The 24052-nt window shown below is 41.1% G+C and overlaps 1 protein-coding gene across 1 annotated transcript in view; it reads right to left on the bottom strand.

The window, feature by feature from the left end:
• CSMD3 (CUB and Sushi multiple domains 3) overlaps window positions 1-24052 on the bottom strand; it is a 710986-nt gene that overhangs the window by 143382 nt on the left and 543552 nt on the right. The window contains exons 34-36 of the mRNA XM_066624387.1: window positions 15083-15196; window positions 11799-11894; window positions 5299-5502 (exon numbers count right to left, since the gene is read on the bottom strand). Of these exons, the coding sequence (XP_066480484.1) occupies window positions 5299-5502; window positions 11799-11894; window positions 15083-15196 (414 nt within the window). The remainder of the gene's footprint in view (window positions 1-5298; window positions 5503-11798; window positions 11895-15082; window positions 15197-24052) is intronic.

Here is a 24052-nt window from a genome sequence, read left to right as displayed (position 1 = left end):
CTATGTAACCATTAGACAAAACAACAAGAAAGAATGGAGAAACATAAACTCCATAGTAAAGCAAGGCTTCCTTCCACAGATACTGCCAATGTCTCCTCATTGGTAACTCCAGCCACCTCCTAAACTGCGTGGGATGCAGCGTAGGTAGGCCATGCAGCCTAGCTGCACCAGTGCAGTTAAGGATTGGGTGGCCTATCATATCGCTGCCTACGTGACAGAGTGGAATTGGTTGCAGATGTATTTACCTCAACAATGTAAGTAACTGTTAGCTTTTTTGGTTACAGAGTCCAGTCTTAACATCCAATATTGCTTTTGGTTTAGTTGTTTTACATTGAACTGAGTGTAGAACAGATCTGAGGTCAACAAATTCTGCAGAGAGGCATGGAGTCTGAAGGTCTTAAAATGTGACCTATTATTTTAGTCCTGCTACATTTGTAAAATCCAGTCTTTTCAGTCTCTTCAGTCTCCAGGCTGAAGTTAAAGAAACTTATGCCACTGGCATCAACGGAACCCATTATATATCACCCCGAGGGATCACTCAGAATAGTAAAGACCACATTCATATCAAGCACAAAATAAATAATGGCAGCAGTAACATAAATAGAAATAATTCAGAAGGGAGCCAGTTGATTCTTGATGCTAAACATGAATGATACCCTGGTCAAGACTCTAGACATTCTAATATAATCACATTAGGCTGTCATCTAAATACAGATACTCTGCGGGTATTTTAATGGCTTGAAGGGATGATTGATGAGGGGTTTTATCAGTATCATTAGCAGCCAATACATCATTCCGCTGCAACAACATTATCAAGTCCTTGAGCTCATTTCATTAAATACAAATATGAGGACTTGGAGAATATGTAGAAGAAGGAAACTTATCTGAGTAATGAATACAGGAGCTACATTCTGTAGTGCATATAACTGATAGAATCTGTCAGGGACTACATGAATAAACTAAAGGTCAGTGTCATTTAAACAGTTTAAATAATTACTGGTAAAAGCAGGAGCAGACACAATGACTGATGGCTGATATCTGTAAGGAAACACTGAGGCATTTGCTAGAGAGCTATAGCAATTTAAAATGGTCATGTCTAGCATTTCAATTATTAACCTGATTTTGTTCAGTGCAATTTCCAGCTCATGCATATTTATGACCTATATTAGAAAAGTGATATGCACTAATGAAGAGCAACTAATGCTTTTGGCTTGTAAACCTTCCTTAAGCCAGATTGCCCTTCTTTTTCACATTCATAAACAGCACACTGGTATGCCAGCAAAAACCAGTCACTAAGATTTGTGAACGTAAAAAAGCAAAGCAAACAAATATTTTCAAATGTTGCACATTAATGGGAAAAAAAAGACTTGAATACTGCAAATTACACAAGCAACTGTAGCTGAAGTCTTTTTAAAATCAAATTGCAGCATGGGAGACTAACATAATTTTAATTAAAGCTTTATAACATAATAGAGCTAATGACAGACTTTTCATTTTGACCGGAGACGTGAATTGCAGGTTAAATCTTTAACTGTTCAAAGCATTTGCAATGGTGCTCACAGGTAATAAAGGTTGTCCAGAATCTGTGAGCCTCGGGCAGGGGTTTAAATTGTTGCTATATTCCAGTTCGAGTGAGCACAGAGGCAGGACTGAGCAGTCTGTCATACTAGGTGTTGCTGGGATTTGCTGGGAGGATGGTGTGAGTATAAGCACATGCAGTGTGATGCAGCAATAGAATGCCAGATTCTCAGAGTTAAGGGAAAAAGAAACAAGTGAAGAAAATTTGTATGATTCCACACAGGGGTAACTTAGAAAAATGCTCACAGAATAAATTAACAGACACACAAAAATATATGAAGTCTATACTTGGCATGCAATATGTTATAGGTCAACTGGGACAGCATACTAACTAGTGTGCTACAGCACTTACTTGAGTATAATATTAAATTGAATATCTTAATTAATGCATTTGGCAAAGAATAGAGAGCATATTTCTAATATCTGCATATGACATTAAATGAGCAGTAACTGAAAACTGTTTTGCGTACAGGAGCAATTTCAGCCAAGGCACAGACAAGGAGTACACTATACTCCTTCATGAAATAAAACATTTTATGCACAAACATAAAATTAGGCTAACTGGGTTGGCAGTAATTCTGGGAAACAGGAGTGAGGATACTAATAAATCACAAAGATGGATATTATGATGCTACAACATAAAGATCATAAAAGCGCTGAATAAACTAGGTACATTCAATCTTTAAAAAAAACAAAGAAAAAGACAATTATTCAAATATGGTAATAATTTGCAATAGCAGGGAGAGTGTTACTGCAGCATAGATAATCTGGTCAGAATTAAAAGATATACAACTGGGAGAGGAACGTATTACTTAAAGTAGTATCTTCACTAGGAAATGTTAACAAGAGACTTCAAGTTCATCGGGATTTAGCAAATTCTTCACCAATGATTCAGTGTGAATTATATTGTCAAAAGTATGTTAGGATTACGGAAGTGTTCATATCACTGTACATTAAGCTGTTGTTTAGCCATGTATGTGAGCTTACATGTGTAATAGTGGGGGGGGGGGCACAGCAAACAAAGGTGGGTTTGCAGGAAGGGGGAAGATATTAAATCCTTTCATCTTGAACCACAATCTCAAGGGGAAAAAAATAAGAACATAAGAACATAAGAACAGCCCCACTGGATCAGGCCATAGGCCCATCTAGTCCAGCTTCCTGTATCTCACAGCGGCCCACCAAATGCCCCAGGGAGCACACCAGATAACAAGAGACCTCATCCTGGTGCTCTCCCCTACATCTGGCATTCTGACATAACCCATTTCTAAAATCAGGAGGTTGCGCATACACATCATGGCTTGTACCCCGTAATGGATTTTTCCTCCAGAAACGTGTCCAATCCCCTTTTAAAGGCGTCTAGGGTAGACGCCAGCACCACATCCTGTGGCAAGGAGCTCCACAGACCGACCACACGCTGAGTAAAGAAATATTTTCTTTTGTCTGTCCTAACCTGCCCAACACTCAATTTTAGTGGATGTCCCCTGGTTCTGGTATTATGTGAGAGTGTAAAGAGCATCTCCCTATCCACTCTGTCCATCCCCTGCATAATTTTGCATGTCTCAATCATGTCCCCCCTCAGGCGTCTCTTTTCTAGGCTGAAGAGGCCCAAACGCCATAGCCTTTCCTCATAAGGAAGGTGCCCCAGCCCCGTAATCATCTTAGTCGCTCTCTTTTGCACCTTTTCCATTTCCATTATGTCTTTTTTGAGATGCGGCGACCAGAACTGGACACAATACTCCAGGTGTGGCCTTACCATAGATTTGTACAACGGCATTATAATACTAGCCGTTTTGTTCTCAATACCCTTCCTAATGATCCCAAGCATAGAATTGGCCTTCTTCACTGCCGCCGCACATTGGGTCGACACTTTCATCGACCTGTCCACCACCACCCCAAGATCTCTCTCCTGATCTGTCACAGACAGCTCAGAACCCATCAGCCTATATCTAAAGTTTTGATTTTTTGCCCCAATGTGCATGACTTTACACTTACTGACATTGAAGCGCATCTGCCACTTTGCTGCCCATTCTGCCAGTCTGGAGAGATCCTTCTGGAGCTCCTCACAATCACTTCTGGTCTTCACCACTCGGAAAAGTTTGGTGTCGTCAGCAAACTTAGTCACTTCACAGCTCAACCCTGTCTCCAGGTCATTTATGAAGAGGCTGAAAAGCACCGGTCCCAGGACAGCACACTTTGTCCTTGGGGCACACCGCTTTTCACCTCTCTCCATTGTGAAAATTGCCCATTGACACCCACTCTCTGCTTCCTGGCCTCCAACCAGTTCTCAATCCATGAGAGGACCTGTCCTCTAATTCCCTGACTGTGGAGTTTTTTCAGTAGCCTTTGGTGAGGGCTTAGGTCAAACGCCTTCTGAAAGTCCAGATATATAATGTCCACGGGTTCTCCCAAATCCACATGCCTATTGACCTTTTCAAAGAATTCTATAAGGTTTGTGAGGCAAGACTTACCCTTACAGAAGCCATGCTGACTCTCCCTCAGCAAGGCCTGTTCATCTATGTGTTTTGAGATCCTATCTTTGATGAGGCATTCCACCATCTTACCCGGTATGGATGTTAGGCTGACCGGCCTATAGTTTCCCGGGTCCCCCCTCTTTCCCTTTTTAAAAATAGGCGTGACATTTGCTATCCTCCAATCTTCTGGCACCGTGGCCGTTTTGAGGGACAAGTTGCATACCTTAGTCAAGAGATCAGCAACTTCATTCTTCAATTCCTTAATAACTCTAGGGTGGATGCCATCAGGGCCCGGTGACTTATTGATCTTTAATTTATCAATGAGGTCTGAAACATCTTCTCTTTTAACCTCTATCTGACTTAACTCCTCGGTCAGGAGGGGCCGTTCGGGCAGCGGTATCTGCCCGAGGTCTTCTGCCGTGAAGACAGATGCAAAGAACTCATTTAATTTCTCTGCCATCTCTAAGTCTCCTTTTATCTCCCCTTTCCCTCCCTCACCATCCAGAGGGCCAACTGCTTCTCTGGCGGGTTTCCTGCTTCTAACATATTTGAAGAAGCTTTTATTATTCCCCTTAATGTTGCTGGCCATGCGTTCCTCATAGTCTCGCTTGGCCTCCCGTATCACCTTCTTACATTTCTTTTGCCACAGTTTATGTTCCTTTTTATTCTCCTCATTAGGGCAAGACTTCCATTTACGGAAGGAAGCTTCCTAGCCCTTCACAGCCTCTCTAACTTGGCTGGTTAGCCATGCGGGCACTCTCTTAAATCCTTCCTTAATCAATTTCTGCCTAGTCCGCAGATGTACACATTTGATCTCTGTTGCATATATGCAATGTTGGGCAGAAATGGCTTAAAGTGACTGCTGGCTACTTCCTTCCAAGACTACAAGCAACTTTAAGGGAGAGACTTTTGTCAGGACTATGGGGTCCAGGGAAAGAGTTAATATTCCCACCAGCTCACCTTAACAAATGGCACTTTCTAAGTGTAGTCTTTAAATGACACACTCACAGTACACGCACACAAAGCCATGATCCATTTTTAACACAATATGTAGCCCTTAGCCTCAATTGTTTATAAGGAATGCAAATTCTGATGGCATGCAATTCTGTTGAAAAAAAATAAAGTGAGCAAGATATGGGTGATAGCCAAAATTCAGGATCAAGTGGTTCAGCAGTTGATTTAGACTTGACAAAATACTTTATTAGACAGTATCTAAACTTCTATTAAAAATACAGATGTAACTACTCACCAACACATGTAGGAAGGGAATCATTCCACTGTGCCAATGCATTGGGTACTGTGTCACATCTAATTGCTATTGATCCATATAGTATGTAGCCCGGGTTACACTCGAAAAGAACCAATGAACCAACTGCAAATTCATTTCCAATCCTTTTTCCAAATCTTGGCTCAGGCACAGAACTGCACTGTGTGGCGCTTGTTCTTGGAACCGCTAGAAACACACAATAAATTGTTGCAACTCAATGTGTTGATTCGTGGGATTGAGGGAGACACTTAATTTTGTACAAAAGTTTAAAATGTATTTTTGAAAGGAAAAAAAATAGATTTTGTCATTTAAGGACATTAACATAGTTCCTGAATGAGGCTCTGTGTCAGGATTCCATATTAAGATCCTAAAGTTCTAAAACTAAAATAAAATTACAATTCTGATCAGCCTAAATGGAACTATCACCTTTTGCAAAATAATACTGGGATTTAATGCTTTATTCAACTAATGGCCCAATTCAAGGCCTGCCATCACACAAGCCACTGTCAGAGGGTAACTTGCTATTGGGAGCTGGGAAGCCCCACACTGGCAGCAGGGGAATCAAACCTCCACAGTAGCAGGTAGGTTGGCAGGCAGTTTAGGGAAGATCAGAGTAGGGATCAGGTTGGGCCAGGGGTGGATCTCAGCATCATCTGAATCCACAAGATCCTATGCCCCTGGTCCCTTTTTACTTTCCAGATTTATGCCAACAAAATATGTCAAAATATGTTTATGTCTGCATGGTTCTGATTAGGTCCACTGGGTCCCAGGGAGTGCTGGGTAAATAAACATGTCTTAACATCTCCGTCACTGCCTGGGCCCCAGGTAGCCTGCAGGATGCATTGGAGGCTGTTTCAGCACCACTGCATCACATAGGCTGGTCCTAGAAAGGATTGGGCCATAATACAGAGTTCAAGTCTTATTGCTTGATGGGTAGATACTTGCATTTATTGGTTAAAGTTTCAGGAGCATATGTTCTGCTTGTATTCAAATCTTATGAAATGCTTAACTACAGTAGCAAATGTTGACATGCAATCATTCAAGTGTCTGATCCTTTATTAAGATGAATAATATAAATCAGGTTGAACATCTTAATAGCAAGGCTATCATTTCAGCTTAGCGAAATACCACAGCTAAGTACACTCACACTGATACAGAGAGATATATTTAAGCAGCCTCTAGACTCTTACATTGATAAATAAGATTAACTAAATTGGAAAATAGTTTTCCTAGTTTCCATTTTGTAATTGCGGTCTCCCCCCACCCTTAAGTCTGAAAGCTTTGGGCTTCTCTGTCAATTTTATGAATACTTACAACTTCTTAAAAGTGTTCCTAACAAGGAGAAGGATTCAAAACATACAAGCATATAAAAAATAGCATTCCTTACATGTACATTTCTGTTCAGGGCAGAGGAAGGGGGTACTCTGGTTCTTTGAGAGGCCCCTCCCATGCAGTTGGAGGCAAGGTTAAACTCTAGCTTAAACTCTTCCTCTATGGAGGGGTACCAAGTTCCCCAAACCAGGAGTGGATAAGTCAAACAAACCCCTCCAATCTTATTCACCCATAACTCTTGAATTATAGGTTCACTTGAAGGAAGAACGATTATCCCCACCTTTATCACAGGTCAGGAACATCCCCAATCATTGAAAAAAGTGGTTGTGCCCAAAACCAAAAAAGTGGCAAGAACTCATTGCAAGGAGTCTCTGCCTACTACCCTAATAAGTAGTCTATAATCTAGAACAGCATTTCTCAAACTGTGGGTCAAGACCCGCTAGGTGGGAAGCAAACCATTTCCAGGTGGGTTGCTTGACACTTAGCTTGGCTGCCATTGAAAATACAGAGCTGAAAATACAGAGTACAGAGCTGTTGAGCAGGGAGAGTCATGATGCTTTGCCCTGAATAGGCGGGAAGATGGGAAGCTGGAAATGGAAGAGGGTTGTGTGGTTGGAGAAGGATTCAAGTCTGCATTCAGTTTTGACTTCCGAGCTGGAAAATTTGATGTCTGAGCTATGCAAAATAAAAGCACAAACATGCTGTGTAATGGGACCTTTGGCTGATTGTGGCTTAGGTTTGAAGCCTAAATTGATGACTTCCAGCCAGGACATCACTTCCAGGTTAATGACATCACTTTTGGTGGGTCCTGACAGATTGTCATTCTAAAAAGTGGGCCCTAGTGCTAAAGGTTTGAGAACCACTGTTCTAGAAAGACAAGCTGGTGAAACCTGAAGATAAAAGCTTCTGGTGGAATGCTCCCTTCCTTTCCTTAGAACAGGAATTTAAAGGTAAGAAAGTCCTGTTTTCTCAGGTAAAAGGGGGGCATTCCTGACAGTTTGGAATATATCCAAGCAGTAGTATCCCAGGACAGGCCCTGATATGAGGGGTAAACTAGGTCTTCCAAAATCCCTGCAGCATCATTCTGCCAAATTTAGCATCAGAAAAAGAAAACACAACTTTCTGAAATGCCTAGCAAATGCATACTGTTCCAGGTTGGTGGTCCCTGACCTACCAGCCCCTTCCGGGAAAGAACCACCATAAAAGCTTGTGGAAGTACTCTCCTGAAAGTATATGATGCAAGTCCTGAAGTTGAAACTTTCCCCAAGGGGCTACATGCTAATTGAATGTACCTGAGGAGCCACCTGGCCAACATGGCTGCAAACACCATATGCAATGCTTGTTACTTTTAGAATGAAATGTATTCTAGAGGAAGACCTCTGACTTCCAGAGCCATCCTATCCAGAAAAGGATCCTAGACAGAAAAGGATAGGATGGCAGACTCAACCATACTATCCAGGAAAAAAAAAAATCTCAAGGCTCTCAGAACATTTAACTTGCAACTGCTCTCAGTGAACTGCATGGGCAGAGGGTGTTTGCTCTGACAGAACAAGGTTGTGGCTTTCCCTGAGGCCTGTGGGACCTGAGGCCTCTTGCCATCAGCCTAATCCTAATGCCCAAAGATTGGCCCAGGTCATATTCTCTTGTCAGGCACTCAATACCACTTCTACATAAAAAAGTAACATGTTAGGAAAACATAAAAAGAAGCTTTTGAGACAGCACTATCTGCACATGCATGGAATGGTACAAACTTCTGGGCTTGCCTATTCATTGCTATTCATGAAGGGCCCATCTCTAACATCCTGGAATGCTGCATTGCTCTCTGGAAAGTTGCAAGATGCAACTTCCGGTCTAATTTCTTTACCACCATGTGCGTGAGCCAATTTGGCACCACATCGGCTGCCCCTACCAGGTGTTATGCCTTTATCGATGCAAGATTATTATCTGTCCACATATGTAGGTCACATGCATCACTGTGATGGGACTTGGAGCATGTCTCTCCCTGGCAGTTGACGCAGATTTTGACTAATGTGTGGTTCATCCTTGTGAGCACATGGAAATGAACAATGTTGTCTGTCATCTGATCCTGACCATGGACAGAGATACTAGGCTCATCCCCTGGGACAGTTGTACTTCAGTCTCTCACCACTCCAAAAATGACTTACGCTTGCTAGATGTCATGATTGCCAGATATATCTGATTGTATTGCCTTTGAGGGGAAGGAGGCCATTCGGTGGACAACCTGGAAATGGGTCAGACCACCATATCCTATAAAGACATCTTGATTCCCAAGAGTTAGACCAACTTAATGAGTTATATTTGTTTTTCTGCTTTGACCTAGCTGGCAGAAATGTCCTGAAAAGCCAGGCATCCAGTCACACTCCCGGGCAGACAGGAGTCAAAGAGCTCTTTCCCCAAATGATTATAAAGCCAAGCTATTAGAGACAGTTCACCATCCTTTGGACATTGTGCAGGCCTTGACCTTTGGTTTTTGACCTTATCATGAGATTGTTCAGATAAGGGAAAAGGAAAGTCCCTTGGAGTTTCCATGACGAACCATGACTGTCACACAAACTTAAGTGAACACCCTGAGAAAAGCAGTCAGGCCAAAAATCAGCACCTTGTTTTGGAAACTGAGTCCTCCATATGTGAACCTCAGGATTTTATTGTGTATATTTTAAAATATTTATATTCCGCTTTACTCCTGAAGGACTCAAGGCAGTTCATAATCAAACATAATATATCATAAAAGCAATTAAAAACAAAAGCAAAATACCTCATTATAAACCAGACAAGAGGAGAAAGACAGAACCAGCCCAAAACTAAACAAAACCTTGAAAGGCCAAACTAAACAAGCAGGTTTTCAAGGAGCAAAGAAACAAAAGTGGGGGAGGGTCACAGCAAATTTCCCAGGCAAGAAGTTCCATAAGGAGGAGGCCATCACAAAGAAGTCCATCCAATTCTCCTTCAAGGAGTTGCAGAATGAGCAAGACGGCCCCTCCTGAAGAGTTTAGGGTACAAGTAGATTTATATGATTTGTGGAATTCACTGCCACAAAGTAGAGTGATGACCACTAATCTAAATGTCTTTTAAAAAGATATCACACAAATTTATGGAATCTGTCAATATGAATCTGTGTATCACAATGGCTATATGCAGCCATCAACTTCAGATGTGCAGTAAATACTTGCCATAGGGAATAACAACAGTGGAGATTACTGTTGCCATGCTGTGAGCTCCCTGGAAGTATTTAGCTGACCACTAGAGGAAAGAAGACACTGCACTAGATGAACCTTTGCTCTGATCAATCAGGGCTCCTCTTAGGTTTTTACATTACGTAAGTTCAGAAAAACAAAATGGTATGCAGGCTGGAATCACACTGCAGGCAAGATGCATTATTTTCTGGCTGGGATCCCAGGAGAAGCATGCACACTAAGCACTTCCACATATACACAGGAAGCTGCAGTCACTGAATACCATTCTGGAGGGCCCTCAGAAGTACAGAAACATCCTTTTACTAGCACTGTAGTAAGAAATTCCTTGGATGTGAGTGAAGCACAGATCTGGCAAAGATGCCTGGCAAACTCCAGAGTATATCCCAGCATGACTATTTCTCTGACTCATGCACCTGAAACTACAAATGCCCAAAAGTGATATTCAGGAGATAGTCACCTGTTGGAGCTGTGATGTTGAGCAGTGGGCTAAGTGTTGCCACATGCATTGGCTTTGGTTGCCTTTGGTGGTATCATCTGTGGCTCTGTACATGTTCCTAGCTAATGACTTGGTTCTGGTCTCACAGCACTTTGATGAGAAGTTTGCAAGAAAGAGGTGCCTTCTCTTTGCCCAACCACATGAGTGTCTTTTACTGAAAATAAGAAGAAGACCGCCACCCCTGCAGTACCTCCTGGCACTTAATTTTTTTACTTAAAGTCACCAGCCCCTGATCTGCTAAAGCAGTTGGGGTTGCAAATGATTCCCAGAAAAAGAAGATAAGGATACTAAGAAAAAGTTCCCTCAAATTCATGTTATTCCCCCAAGGGATTTGCATGGAAAACCAGGCTTCCAAAAGCGTACCAGGTTTCCAAAAGCTTACATACAGAAGAGATCAGAACCATGCATGGTCCAAAACTACAGTAAGTGGGACACATTTGAATGTTGTTCCAGCAGAGGTGTGAAGTCGATTGAAGATGTAAGTATCTGTGGAATACAAAGTGCTAGCGCCATCCTTTCCTGCAAGAAATCTACTGTTCTTTAAATGGTCCTCGCCTGGTTTGGCAGCTGCAGACTACCGTGGTGTTGGCAGAATGGAGGAAACATAGTTTCCTTGCATGTCCTTCAGGATAGTCTTTGGAGTCAAAAGAGGATGGTAGATTTGTGCTCTCAGCTGTAGAGAAGATGCTAACTCCAGGGACACCTCCTTTATAGGTGATTATGAAGCAGAGTTTTCAAAGTCTACACTTATTTCCTCTTTCAAATCTACCTCTTCCTCATCTGCCCCACTCCCCAAACTCAGGGGTTCAAAATCTAGGGAAAGGCTCAACTTTCCTGAATGCAGCCTGTATCCAGCAATGAAGCCTGTAGGACTACTTTGAGCAGGACTGCAATGAACTACTGCACCCCCTTGATGATGGGAGAATGACTCTGGAACACCACTGATCCTACTTCCCTCCCACAGCAAGGGTCTGTGCTCCAGCTAATCGTAGAGGGGATGGGAGGAAGGAGAGGAGTAAAACAATTAAGATACAATGAAATAAAAATGGGTAGGCTTGCCAGAATTTGGACACACACACCAAAACAAAAAACAAAAAAACAGGCTTCCTGTCCATGTGTCAGTGACAGTCTGCACAGCTTGGTGCCCCACAACTGAAAAGGAGATATTTCAGCTAGCTGGCCCTGCCTCCGACTTCATGGAAGGGGCTTTCTGAAGGATCAGGAATCCCCCACCCTTCTTCCACCAGAGAATATTACATATCAACAGCCAGATGGTGGAAGTGGAAGGCTGTATTTAACACAGCAGAAATGTAATTAGTGTTAAGTACAGTATTCCCTCGTTTTTAAAGAAAGCTCTTAAAATATGAAAGGAGAATAAAGGCTGAAAGAGTAACACATAAAATTAATTGAAGCATCTTTGAGGCACTTGTGTCTCATACCTTGGTACACAAAGTGAAATCCTTTAGCTGTTACAGGTCCAACTGAAGTAAACCGAATGGTAATCTGGTTACCTGAGCTCAAGGGAAGGGATTCGCCTACTCAAGAAAATAAACAGTGCATCTCAGAAACATTTTTCCCCAATAATTCGAGAATACCACTTGCATTGCATCTGGCAAAGTGGGTCACACACATTTATTCCACAATAAATGGTGGAACACAACAGCATTGTTGGTTTTGCTACAATAGATGAACAAAAGTACTACTCTTTAATGCTGAATTTAATGTTGAATTGTACCATTAGACATGAAATGCTAAATTTAACTGTACTTAAAAAAGAAAAAAGAAAAAGGAAAAGAAAAACCAATTTCAGGAATTATATGCTGGAAGGATTATTGGCTTCTGGGAAAAGTGGATATAGTTCTGATAGGTGCACCAACATTTGTTGTATAAGAGCTAAAAATGTATTTTTAATAGTAGAGTTTGGAGGGGGATCCCGAGCAGGATATCATAAAGAAAGCCACCCCCTCTGCTTTTTTTGTTTGTTTTTGTCCCCAGCACCTGGCAATCAAAGATATGCTGCACCAATGCTAAAGGTGTGTTTGCTGTCAATGAAGTTTTCATTCTAATTTGTAGCTTGGGTTGGAGGAGATTCAACTGCTGTTCTGTGCAGGTCCTATCTGTTCACATGTCTAAGGGCTCTAGAATTGACATCTTCTTCATAGAACAGCAACATTTATCATACGACTTTATGGGCAATTCATGGTTTTTTTCTGTCACAGGTTTATTTCCATCATAACCTCTAGATTCAGATGTTAAAAGGCCAAGAGGGACTTTGCTCAATAACCTACCCAAAGACAAGGGCATTCATTCCCCCCCCCCCACCCACCATTCTGTTCTGCTATCATACCACAACATGCTCTACAAATAAGCTGCAATCCAGAAAGGAATCAACCAAATGAACAGAAATTGGTAGACTGACCACTGAGGCATGGTAACGGTACATGGCAAGGAAAGTCAAAAAGAGTCTTGAAGTCACTGGTGGATCTCCTTTGGAGGGAGGAACAGCAATTAAGGAACCCAATCAAATGAATACATTCTCTTTTCTTACGCTTCTCTTCTCTTCTCTAATACTGTGCACATTTGCTCAGCAGTAAATCTACCAGTTTCAATGGGGATTACTCTCAAGAAAGTTTGCGAAGGATTGCACTCGGCCAAATGCTTAGAAAGATAAACCTCCATGCTGCCTAACCCTTGTCTTTCATAGTTAAAAAGGAAAATGATGGCCGTGATCACATGCAGAAAATGAAATATTTGTAAAATAAAATCCCTCTCAAATCTCAATAAACCAAAAATAGGAGCAGATAATATTATGATGGCCTTAATAAATATGTCCCATCATGTAAGCCTCTTGTGAACTTTGCTTCAATTCTAAAACATCTTTTAGATTAGGGTTCTTAACTTTTTTTACAATTACAGATCCCCAATATGTTCTCATGCCCTCTCTGCCAGACTGCCAAAGTCATAATCATCACTATTAGGTACCAGTATGATTTCAAAAGATGTCAATAGCTTGGTTTTACTTTACTTTTGGGCAGTTAAGAATGCCTCGGTTCGTATTGATAATGGTGATTGTTAATATAATCTAACATTTTTTTTTTAAATTGTTCAGAGATAGAGTTCCACATCTAATAGCTTTACAGACATATTGTGACTTCCCACCTAAACCAGATGATTCCATTGTCAGTATATTTCACTGGTCTAACAATTTACTTGCATTCAAATCTCTATACCAAAAGGCAGGATACCTCTAAATACCAGGTACTGGGGAAAACAGCAGAAGGCGGCCATTGCTTTTGTGAACAAATTATAAAATTTCCAGAGGATTCTAGCTGGGTACTGTTGGAAACAGGAGGTGGTGCTTTGATGCAATTAGGTAGAGCTATTCTTAAATTCGTATGAATCAATTTCAGGAATTCACCTTATTCAGTACAAGAGCTTGATAAAGCACAGCAGTGCTTCTCCCACTAATTTATTGGAGAGGCAAGTATGTTCTTAGCTCTCTTCCACTTCAAAGTTCTTCATGTTGGTTAGATCGTATCCTGCTTAATTAAAATTATAGCTGTTGCCAAAGTTCTCTGGGTCCAAGTTCAGAAACAAAGTTTTTGTAAATCTCACACACACACACACACACACACACACACACACTGGGCCTGATCTGCCTTTACGAGTCAATAAGGACTTGTGCCAGTGACATCACCTGAGCAAGTCTGAGCCGATCCAGCCAGCCAACCAGCAGGGGCCTTCCCTGGGGCAAGGAAACAAATGTCCCCTTACCGCAAGGAGGCCTCAACACGCCAAAATTCCCCAAGGGATTCAGCGGATGCCACATTGGCAGCACTGCATCATGGTGTGGGGAGTTAGGATTAAGCTTCAGTCTAGAACATAATATTTATGTGATATAAAATTAAATAAATGCTAACAGAGCAAAAACATATAGAACACTGGAACTCCAGGCTCCCAATGGGAACTTTGCTCCCCATTGCAACTCTCTGTGGCCATTGAAAAGCTAATCCTGAAGGTGAGGAAAGGCTTGAAAAGAGTGTGAGATGTGGTGCAGGGAACTACAGATTGGGGGAGGGGCGAGGTTGATGGAAATTAGGGGCCCTAATTCACTCAGAGAAGTGCCTTCTGTTTGTGCTAAACTTCCTTTGGACCAAGTCCTATATTTGTAAGGTTCTCATCATTAACCTAAATGTAAAGAATCACAACAAATCCAAGAGATTGCAAAGGTTATTTACTTGTACAGGGATGTCATTTCAGGGATTGTGGAAACACAAATGTTCAACACACACACACACACACACACACACACACACACACACACACACACACACACACACAACCCTTTTTAAAAGCAAACAATGCATTTATTTTATTTAAAGAATGTTTATTCCGGCTTCCTCCTCTAATCTGAGGAAATGCTGGGTTTAGGAGGCATCCCAAATACCTAGGCCCATGTAATGATTTGCTCAGTGTGCAGAACCAGAAAGCTGACTAGAGATATGACTGCTCTGAACATACCACAGGCTACCACCTCTCAATGAAAACTCTGATAGGATCATAGTTCTGTCTTATATGTGGTTATAATTTCCAAGTTATATGGGAAATTATCAGGGACTTCCACCCTGTTTGTCCAGGTCCATGACCAACAGACTACTAGACTATCCAGCAGAAATCTTCACTAAGTAATAAATAATTCATTTATAGTTCTATTAAGTGATACCTGAATGGGATCCTGATAGAGAAGATAATAAAGACGACTGTTGAGTTGGGCCATCATATACTTCAACCACGTCATGAAGTGATGTCTGGAAAAATACAAACTGGCCAAATACCACTAAACGCAAGAATGAGAAAAAAGGACAGGAAATAAAAATGATGTGGAAGGGGAATGGAAGAAGAAAGTATTTTTTTTTTCTCTCCATTTTCTGACAGTGCATACATCATATTGCAAATTATACTCAGACATGTGAAACCATTTTAATACCATAGTAAGATTAATGGACCATTATTTTCTGAAAAGAAAGAAAAAAAGACTAGTAACATTCTCCTGTTTAAAGCAATTGGATGCTTAAGTCAACGCATTCCCTCCTTGGTATCTTCCTTTGCAGGCTCTGGGGAAAGAATCAGTTCACACAATGTGGTTTGTGGATCACATATACAAGGAAAACACTCCAGAAATGGAGAAGGGAGAAAGACAATGGGAATCTCATCCCTTTATCACCACCAATACACTGTCTCACAACTCACTCACCCTTTATGCCTAATAAAGGTTTTGTTGACTGTTAAAACTCACTCACCCCCTGGATTTCATCTATAGTGCCCGCTGTGGCTAAGGAGTTTGGCTGTAAGGCTGAGTCAAATTTGAACAAAGAGTAAACAACGTAGCCATTTCATGAAACACATAATATTTTCTTAATTAGTTGGATAGAAAAGTATTTAATTATTGCTGATTAGCCAACCTGCTGGAAGCTTAATTAACTTCTGTATGATTGATATTCTCATCAAGATGGTGCTGCTAGATCCAGAATCAATTTTCAAGCTATCGTATATATTAGAGGTGCAAAATAAGAATCAAATGGAAACAAAGAATAGGGGGAAAAAAATAGGACAACATAATCTGTTTTCATGAAGGATAACAGTATATCTGGATTTGGAAGACCCTGTAGTACAGATATAGCGAGAATATTTGTGCTTTCGCATGTCATTATGTGCTTTGATTGTGTCTGTAAAATTTGATTTGTGTCTACAAAATGCTAACTGTGGGGAGTTTGGTATCCCACAGTGGGGCAAAGGAGGAAGGTAATGGAGTTTTATAAAGGAAGACAAGAATAATGGCCAGCTGGTATTCACATCACAAGTTGGAAGTAGCTCAGGGAGGACCTGATTGAAAAGCTGGTTGGGAAGAGAGAGATACTGTAACTATGCAGGATCATCTCAACTAGATAAAGTGACCCTTTAAGCCAGGGTTTGTCAAACCCCGGCCTACAGGTCATTTATGGCCCTTGGGGACCCCCAATCCAGCCTGCAGGGAGCACCCAGTCTCCAATGAGCCTCTTGCCTGTTAAGAGACTGTTGGAGCCTGCGCTGGCCTGTGACTGCCTGTTGCGACTGCCAGAAGCGAGCTGTGGGCCAAGTTAGAGCAAGGCCATTTAAAACTTCCATGTGCTTTCTGCTTTTCTCTGGGCGCTATTTTAACCCCCACCCCATTGCCTCTGAACATGTCTCCATGTGTTTCTTGCTTGGTCTGCATGTTTTCACTGTATAAGAAGTGTGTGGCAAACACTTCATAGTTTTCATGTGGTTCTACATGCCTGTATTATAGTTCTCTTGTGTATTATAAACAAGCTCAGTAAAATTCATTCATTCATAAGTTCCATCTCTAATATATTAATTTATGTAAATTTATTCAAATTTGAAGTTAATTAATTCTTTTTCCCAGCCCCCGACACAGTGTCATAGAGACGATGCGGCCCTCCGGCCAAAAGGTTTGCCTGCCCCTGCTTAGGCAAAAGGAAGTTGTTCTACTGCCATCTCCTAGGCTAGCAATGGGGAAACTCTACCACACCTCAAGAAGGCTAGACATTGTATAGACAACTGTGGAAAAATGGTGTCCCTCAAGAGGTCTGTTATTAGTTATATTTATAGCTTTATCATATAGATTTTGTTGGTTGTTCCCCACTTTGAGCTTCTGGAAAAATGGTTGATAAATATTTATAATAAAATGAATTAAATGACACATTCCCGTTCAAGACATCTTTGGCTTTTTTTCCTGCATTTTTTGAAAGGTAAGTTTAAAGCTTTGCCATGTACAAGCAGGCCCCTGTATCCATAGGGGTTTCGTTCCGGAGCCTCTCCAAGGTTAAGTGAAACTGCGGATACAGACAAACACTTCGTCCCACCCTCCAGAGCCAAGGGGAGCTACACTCCCCTCACCTCTGGAGGTCCTCTGAGTCTTTAGGTTTTTTTAAAAAAATGCCTTATTAGAGGCATTAGGAGACCCGGAGAAGCCATCTGGAGGGGGTGCACATGGGGGGACCCAACAGACTGGACCTGCATATAAGTGAACCGGCAGATACAGGACCCGCGGATATGGACCCTGTAATCTTCAGTCTAATGCAGGGGTGCCCAAACCCCGGCCCTGGGGCCACATGCGGCCCTCAAGGCCTCTCAATGTGGCCCTCGGGGAGCCCCCAGTCTCCAATGAGCCTCTGGCCCTCCAGAGATTTGTTGCAGCCCACACTGGCCCGACACAACTGCTCTCAGTGTGAAGGCAACTGTTTGACCTCTTTGCGTGAGCTGTGGGATGAGGGCTTTCTCCACTGCTTGCTGTTTCATGTCTGTGATGCAATAGTGGCAGCAAAGGAAAGGCCAGCCTTGCTTTGTGCCAGGCCTTGAGCTATTGCAAGACCTTCATTCATTCATATAAGTTCATCTTTAATATATTCATTTATGTAAACTTATGTAAATTTATTCAAATTTTAAATGTAAATTAATTCTTTCTTTCCCTGGCCCCCGCCACAGTGTCAGAGAGATGATGTGGCCCTCCTGCCAAAAACATTGGACACCCCTGATCTAATGAATGGCAGGCTTGATGAGTTACTGACTTCTTCCTGATAAAACGTCATTCTTCAACACCCTAGCTGCTAGGGCCTAGCATGATCCAACACTGGTATAGCCACACATTGTAAGAGGCACATGCTTTCTTCTCCTTGGTCTCTTCTTTTTTAATCTCTGCATAGTGCTATCTTGCTGTAACAAAGGTGACCATTATTTTTACATTGCATTGTTTGGTTCTCTGTTGGAATTGTCTTGGTATCCAAGACAATTTTGTTCCTATTAATTCTCTATCTCATTCTTATAAATATTCCATTTGGCTTGATTGCTCTCCGTCATCCATCTGATCTTTTCATCAGCTGCTTTTACACAGCTGGATAAGCTAGATTCAGAAGAACCTCAGTTCAATTTTTATTGTTTTCAAATGACCCTTGTAATTTGAGGTCTTTTTTTTTTCTAGAGCATATAATAACCTGAACTGGTCTCATTGACAACTGCAGAAGCCAACCGACTCCTCTAGATTTCTGGATGGCTTAGAAAGTAAGAACATGTGAACTACACATATCTCCCCCCCCCCCCCGTATCCATGGGAGATGCTTTCCTGACCCCATTGTGCGTACAGGAAACTAGTAATATGGGGAACCCTATCTCTGTGCCTCCACAGCTATCATACCCATTACCTTTGTTTATGTTGCTTACAGTTAGGCAATCAGGCAGCAGGCAGCTATTGTGGAAGACTCAGCAAATGTGCTTCCTGCTAACATTTGCTGAGTCGTTCCCTCTAGCTGCAGGCTACCTGCCTGCTTGTCTTGCTATAAACTTTCTACTTATAGCTCGTGGTTAACTCATTTCTGCCCAGCCCACAGGTGTACACATTTGCTTTTTGTTGCATATATGCAACATTGGGCAGAAATCGTCTTTAAAGCAAGTACGCGATTCCTTCACATGACTATAAACAAAAGTAATGGGTGCAAGGAGCCATGGGGAACCATGGTTAACTGGATCTACAGACATGGGGGGGGGGAATGCTTGTATATTCAACATTCTATATTCACATTAGAATAAAAGGGAAGAAATGAAGAGCAGGATATCTGTCCCACAAGGTATGTTTTAAGTAGTAGTAAACAAAGGGCTGGGAAAAAGGAGACTTATCAGCTTCAATCAATAGTCAAAAGATGCAACATCTAAAGCTATAATTATATGCACACTTACCTGGGAGTAAGTTCCATCAAACTCAAGAGGATTTACTTCTTACCAGGCATGCCTAGGATGCCCTGCAAGCTTGTGAGAAGTTCAGTGTTCAGCCATATATTTTTTTCCCTTTGTTCTGTCCCCTCCCAAAAGAGTGAACTTCTCCATAGCAGCTGAAATATGGTGGAAGGTTCTACATAAAACCCAGTGCAGTTGTGAGTTAAAGAGACAGCATCTTGCAAATATTTGTAGCAACACAAAATCAAATAGTTGGAAGTGTTTGCCAATTTTGAATTAGAGCATTACTTCCTGAATTGGATTCATATGCCATCAGTTATGCCCGTCATGTTAGCATGAAAACAAATCTGATTTACTAAATCGTGGTACCCAATAGCCCTAACTATACAGAGTGTCTCAGAAACATGTTTTCTCTTTCATAATCAATGCTAGGAATGCATAGTAGGGCATGAGCAGCCAGACAAATTTATAGAGGCATCTTCTTTCCTTTTCCGTTCACTCTTCCAGCCCCCTGCTGTGAGAAGTCTATGAAAATTCCTCAAACTGACTGCACTTGCCTAATGCCTTTTCTGTGCACAGAACGACATAGACATTCAGATAGCATGTCACTAGATGCCAAGGTCATTTCGGCCAGTAATGGGACAATGGACTCAAACCTCTGAGGTTCTCCACCAACTTTATGCTAATGGCTTCCCCTTCTTATCTTGAGTTTAGAAAGGGTGCAGCAGTCAAGTCCCTTTTGCCTGAGGTGACTGTTTCAGTTTGCATCATTGGATGGACCAACCCTGCTCATAGTGGTCAAAGAACTAACCTCAGGAATTGCTTGTATCTATCAGACAAAGGAAAATTACCATCTCTCATGTATACCATCTCTCTGGTCTTTGGAACACTCCTCTGCCTCCTCTGCAACATGACCACTAGCCTGTTTTCCCATGCTGAGCCCTGACAGTATTTTTCACATACCATATTTCAACATATTAACCGCCATACGTAATAATTGTGAATCAAAACCTAATTGTTTACTACTGTCAACATGCCTCCATTAAGGGTTAATGGGGGGAATCAATAAAAAAATAGCTCTCTGGGACAACGGAATTAAAAAAATAAAATTGAGTATATATTATTACTATATATAATATAGTAGGAGCAGGAAGAGGGCAGGAGGTCTGGTCTAGAGGGTAGAGCCTCCATTTGCCTGAAGATAACATCCACAGGTCGCCAGTTCGAGGCCACCGGCACTGTGAATGGTGAGACCTTGAAGCAGCTGACAAGCTGAGCCGAGTTATTCCACCTGCTCTTTGGTGTGAGCGAAGAAGCGTCTTGGCTGCCCTCCATGTGAGAGATGAAGGAGCTGCTTGTCAGCTTGCATTGGAGGAAATCGGAGGCCAGAATGTGATACCAGATCAAAAAGATCCATCTGAAATGTTGTGGTTCTTGAAAGACAGAACCTTTCTTCGATTGTAAAAATCCCTATGGGAATTTAGAACAGCCTGCCCATGTAAACAGCCTTGAATAAAGTCTGAGGAGAAATCTGACGACCAAGAAAGGCGGTATATAAATACTTATTATTATTATTATTATTATTATTATTATTATTATTATTATTATTATTATTATTATTACTGCTACTACTGCTGCTGCTACTACTACTACTACTACTACTACTACTAATGATTTATCTACAGCAGAAAGTGGTGTACATTGTACAGTTGGCTTGTACATGTGTCTTGTATGTCCACATTTTAAAATCTCCTAGCCATTCAGGTTATTAGTCTCTCTCTTGAAAATATAAAGAATATTTGATGGCTGTGTATCATTCCTGTAATGGGTTACACTCTGAATACCAAAATGCACTTCAAGGTTTCTATCTTCACAGATCTGCATTGGACTGACCTGATGAATTTCTTTGTTCATGAACACCCACGGCAACACCATTACTCTACAACAGAACTGCTCGCTTTCAAGTTAAGGCATATAAAATGAAACTGACAACTGCTGGATTCTCTTGGGGGCCCAGCTCAGAACAATCACAAATCGAATATTTAAAATACCCATGGGAGAAAGTACCAGGGAAAAAAGAAAGACAAAAAGGACCATCTTTTGGTGTTCATCATGTTGCATGGTGTCTTCAGGGTTCAAAACAAACTCAGCAGACTGAAATTGTGGTGATTTCCCAGTCTTTATTCATTGCCAGCAATGGGCTTCTCTCAGTGGTTCAAAATGGGGAACACAGAGAGCTGTGGTCTCTCAGTGTCCCAGAGAAAAAGCAACATTCCCTGCTGGGTGTGACCATATATACCTGTAGGTTCTTTGTCTCGAGAAAACTCCAATCATATTTGTTAGAGCCCATGATGTCAGAAATGGGGATTTTTCATTGGCTATTGCCATATCTGGAGCATACATTTAAATATCTCAGGTTACTGTATTCGCCATTTTGGAGAACTCCTCCCCTTTCTGTAATGTCAATACTATTCCAAAGGGGGCAGTGTGCCTCTATCTTAATTTTCCTAATTGTTCCTGTTTCTCTAATTATGCTTTTATTTTAATGGTGTTTATACTTATTTTAATCATCATTTTATCTTCTCTTCTAATCTAATTTCAATTATTTTATATCTTTTTCCTACAAGAAGTTATAAAGTGATTTCTGATTTCTATAAAATCTCTCTCTTCTCTGATATAAGTTGCATTTTCAAGAGACTCACATTCTTGAGGCATCTTCCTTATCGGATTCTACCAACTTTGATATGTAGTCTTCACTAGTTTCATATCTGTTCTGTCAACTTTGATTTTGAACAGACTCTCTGCTAATGAGTCTGTGCCTACCAAGATTAATTATTCTCATTACTAGAAATATTCTTAAATTCACTATCTATTCTGGCGCCTAGGAAAGTCTGGGCATTTTAGTTGTCAGGTTTGAAATATTCTTGCTTAGATAAGAATTTCACATTAGCTGTACAGCATCTAATTTTGCAAGCCTCACTCTAAGGCAGACTTAAATCCTTTTAACTTAGTTCTTCCCTTATTAATTTAACTAATATTCAGCAAAGAATATACTTGCTTACTTCTGAGTTTACAAACAATAAATCTTGTAACCTTCTATGTGCTACTTTCCCTTTTAATTGACTTCAGAACAGCTTTTAAAGTCCCTATTTGGTACTGGAGCTTCTGTATCAAACTGTTCAGAAGCTGGCATTTTCATTTGTGGACTTCATGTGGCTTCTGTTGACCTCTAATCTATCCTACTAATTATTTTACACTTTTACCCAAACAAAATACTTCTGCTGGTAGCAGAATCTGTCACTCTCTATCTACTTTTATTGCTCTGGCTAATTTGCTACTGTTTTAGAGATCATAAAAGGCTCTCTTTTGTCTGAATGTAGGCCTTTCTTCTGCAGCCTAACTCTTAGATGTTACACTGTTCCTCTGTAAATATAAAACTTTATTCTGCTTTAACAATGGCTTTTGACTTTTAAAATAATCCAATATGCTCTTCTGTGTGTTTTCCCCTTCTCTGCTTAATGCTGTCTTGGAATTGCAGATGAAGAGGGGGGGATTCCAGCAGCAAGCAGTTAGAGCTCAGATGCCATTAATCTGTCAAGGGGGATTCTTTGAAGCCCGTAATCTAATCTGGGTGTCAAATTGTTTTATTGCTTAAGCAATTAACTACCTCTGTTGGCTATCTGGGACCTCTGTGTTAGGCTCTGAAGGGTGACACAGAGTTCATTTGATATTCCTTATTTCCAAACTAATTCTTTTATTCCCTAACTTATTTACTAACTTATTTACCCATTTCCTCTACTTATTATACTTCTCCTTTAATTTTGTTCTTATAAAAGAGCAATTAGGATGTATCCTTGATTCCTTCCTAACAGACTTTTCCTTGAGGACTCCTAGCTTGTAGTCCTCCCTCTAAGGCTTCTGGGTAAAATGGATCTAAACTCTTCTCATATCTTCTTTTTGGCAACTGTGCTTGTGAACATGCTAACATACATATTTCTCTCTAACATAACATAACATTTGACTCATACATACATTTGAACAACATTAGCACATGAACATGTATACAGTTTGCATTACCTCTGCCAGCTTGCCTCAATCAAAGCTGTAGCATAAACACCCACTGTAAACAACTCTTCTAATTGCATGTTAAAACTGGCAGGAGACACTTAAAGATCTGTGCAAACTCTATAGAAAACAACAGCTACTGTGCAGTCTGTTGTTGAGTGCAGAGGTACATTAGTAAACTGTGAAGTGCAGGAGCTCTTCATGATGCCTCATATCCACAACCGCATAAGAGTGTCCTATGGCCCCAATCACCATAAATTACCATCGATCCAACTAGAGAGAAACTGGTTGGCTCTCTTTAGTCTCTCTAAGGGCACAATCCTAACCCACTTTCCAGCACTGACATAAGGGCAATGCAGCTCTGAGGTAAGGGAACAAACATTCCCTTACTTTGAGGAGACCTCCGTGAGTGCCACCCGGCTGCAGGATGCAGCACGTGCCCTTTGGGCACAGCTGTGTCAGTGCTGGAAAGATGGTTAGGATTTGGGCCTAACTAATTTTAATAGTCCTGTTTTTGTTTTTAAATTTACAGTTGTATGTATTTATGCAACCCTATGCTGGTCCACCTGCTCTCTTTCTCTTCTCCTTACTTCTGGACTCCTCATTTCTAGAGGCTGGAAGAAGGAAGTGGGGATAAGCAGAGTTTAGACTGGACTAGAACAATGCTGATGCATCCTTCTTCACTAAACCCCTGATTGCATAAATATGCTTTCCAGAAAGAGGTGTATTGGAAATAGATATTCATACTTATATAATAAAAGGTAAAGATGGCAGAGAAAGTCAAGTAGTTCTTTTCCATCATTTAGTTTTAATTTCCCAAAACAGCTTGTGACAATAAAAATTTAGAAAAGCCCCTGCCCCA

The sequence above is a fragment of the Tiliqua scincoides genome, chromosome 4 (assembly GCF_035046505.1).
Source record: "Tiliqua scincoides isolate rTilSci1 chromosome 4, rTilSci1.hap2, whole genome shotgun sequence".
NCBI lineage: Eukaryota > Metazoa > Chordata > Lepidosauria > Squamata > Scincidae > Tiliqua > Tiliqua scincoides.
This window is presented reverse-complemented; position numbering and strand designations above follow the sequence as displayed.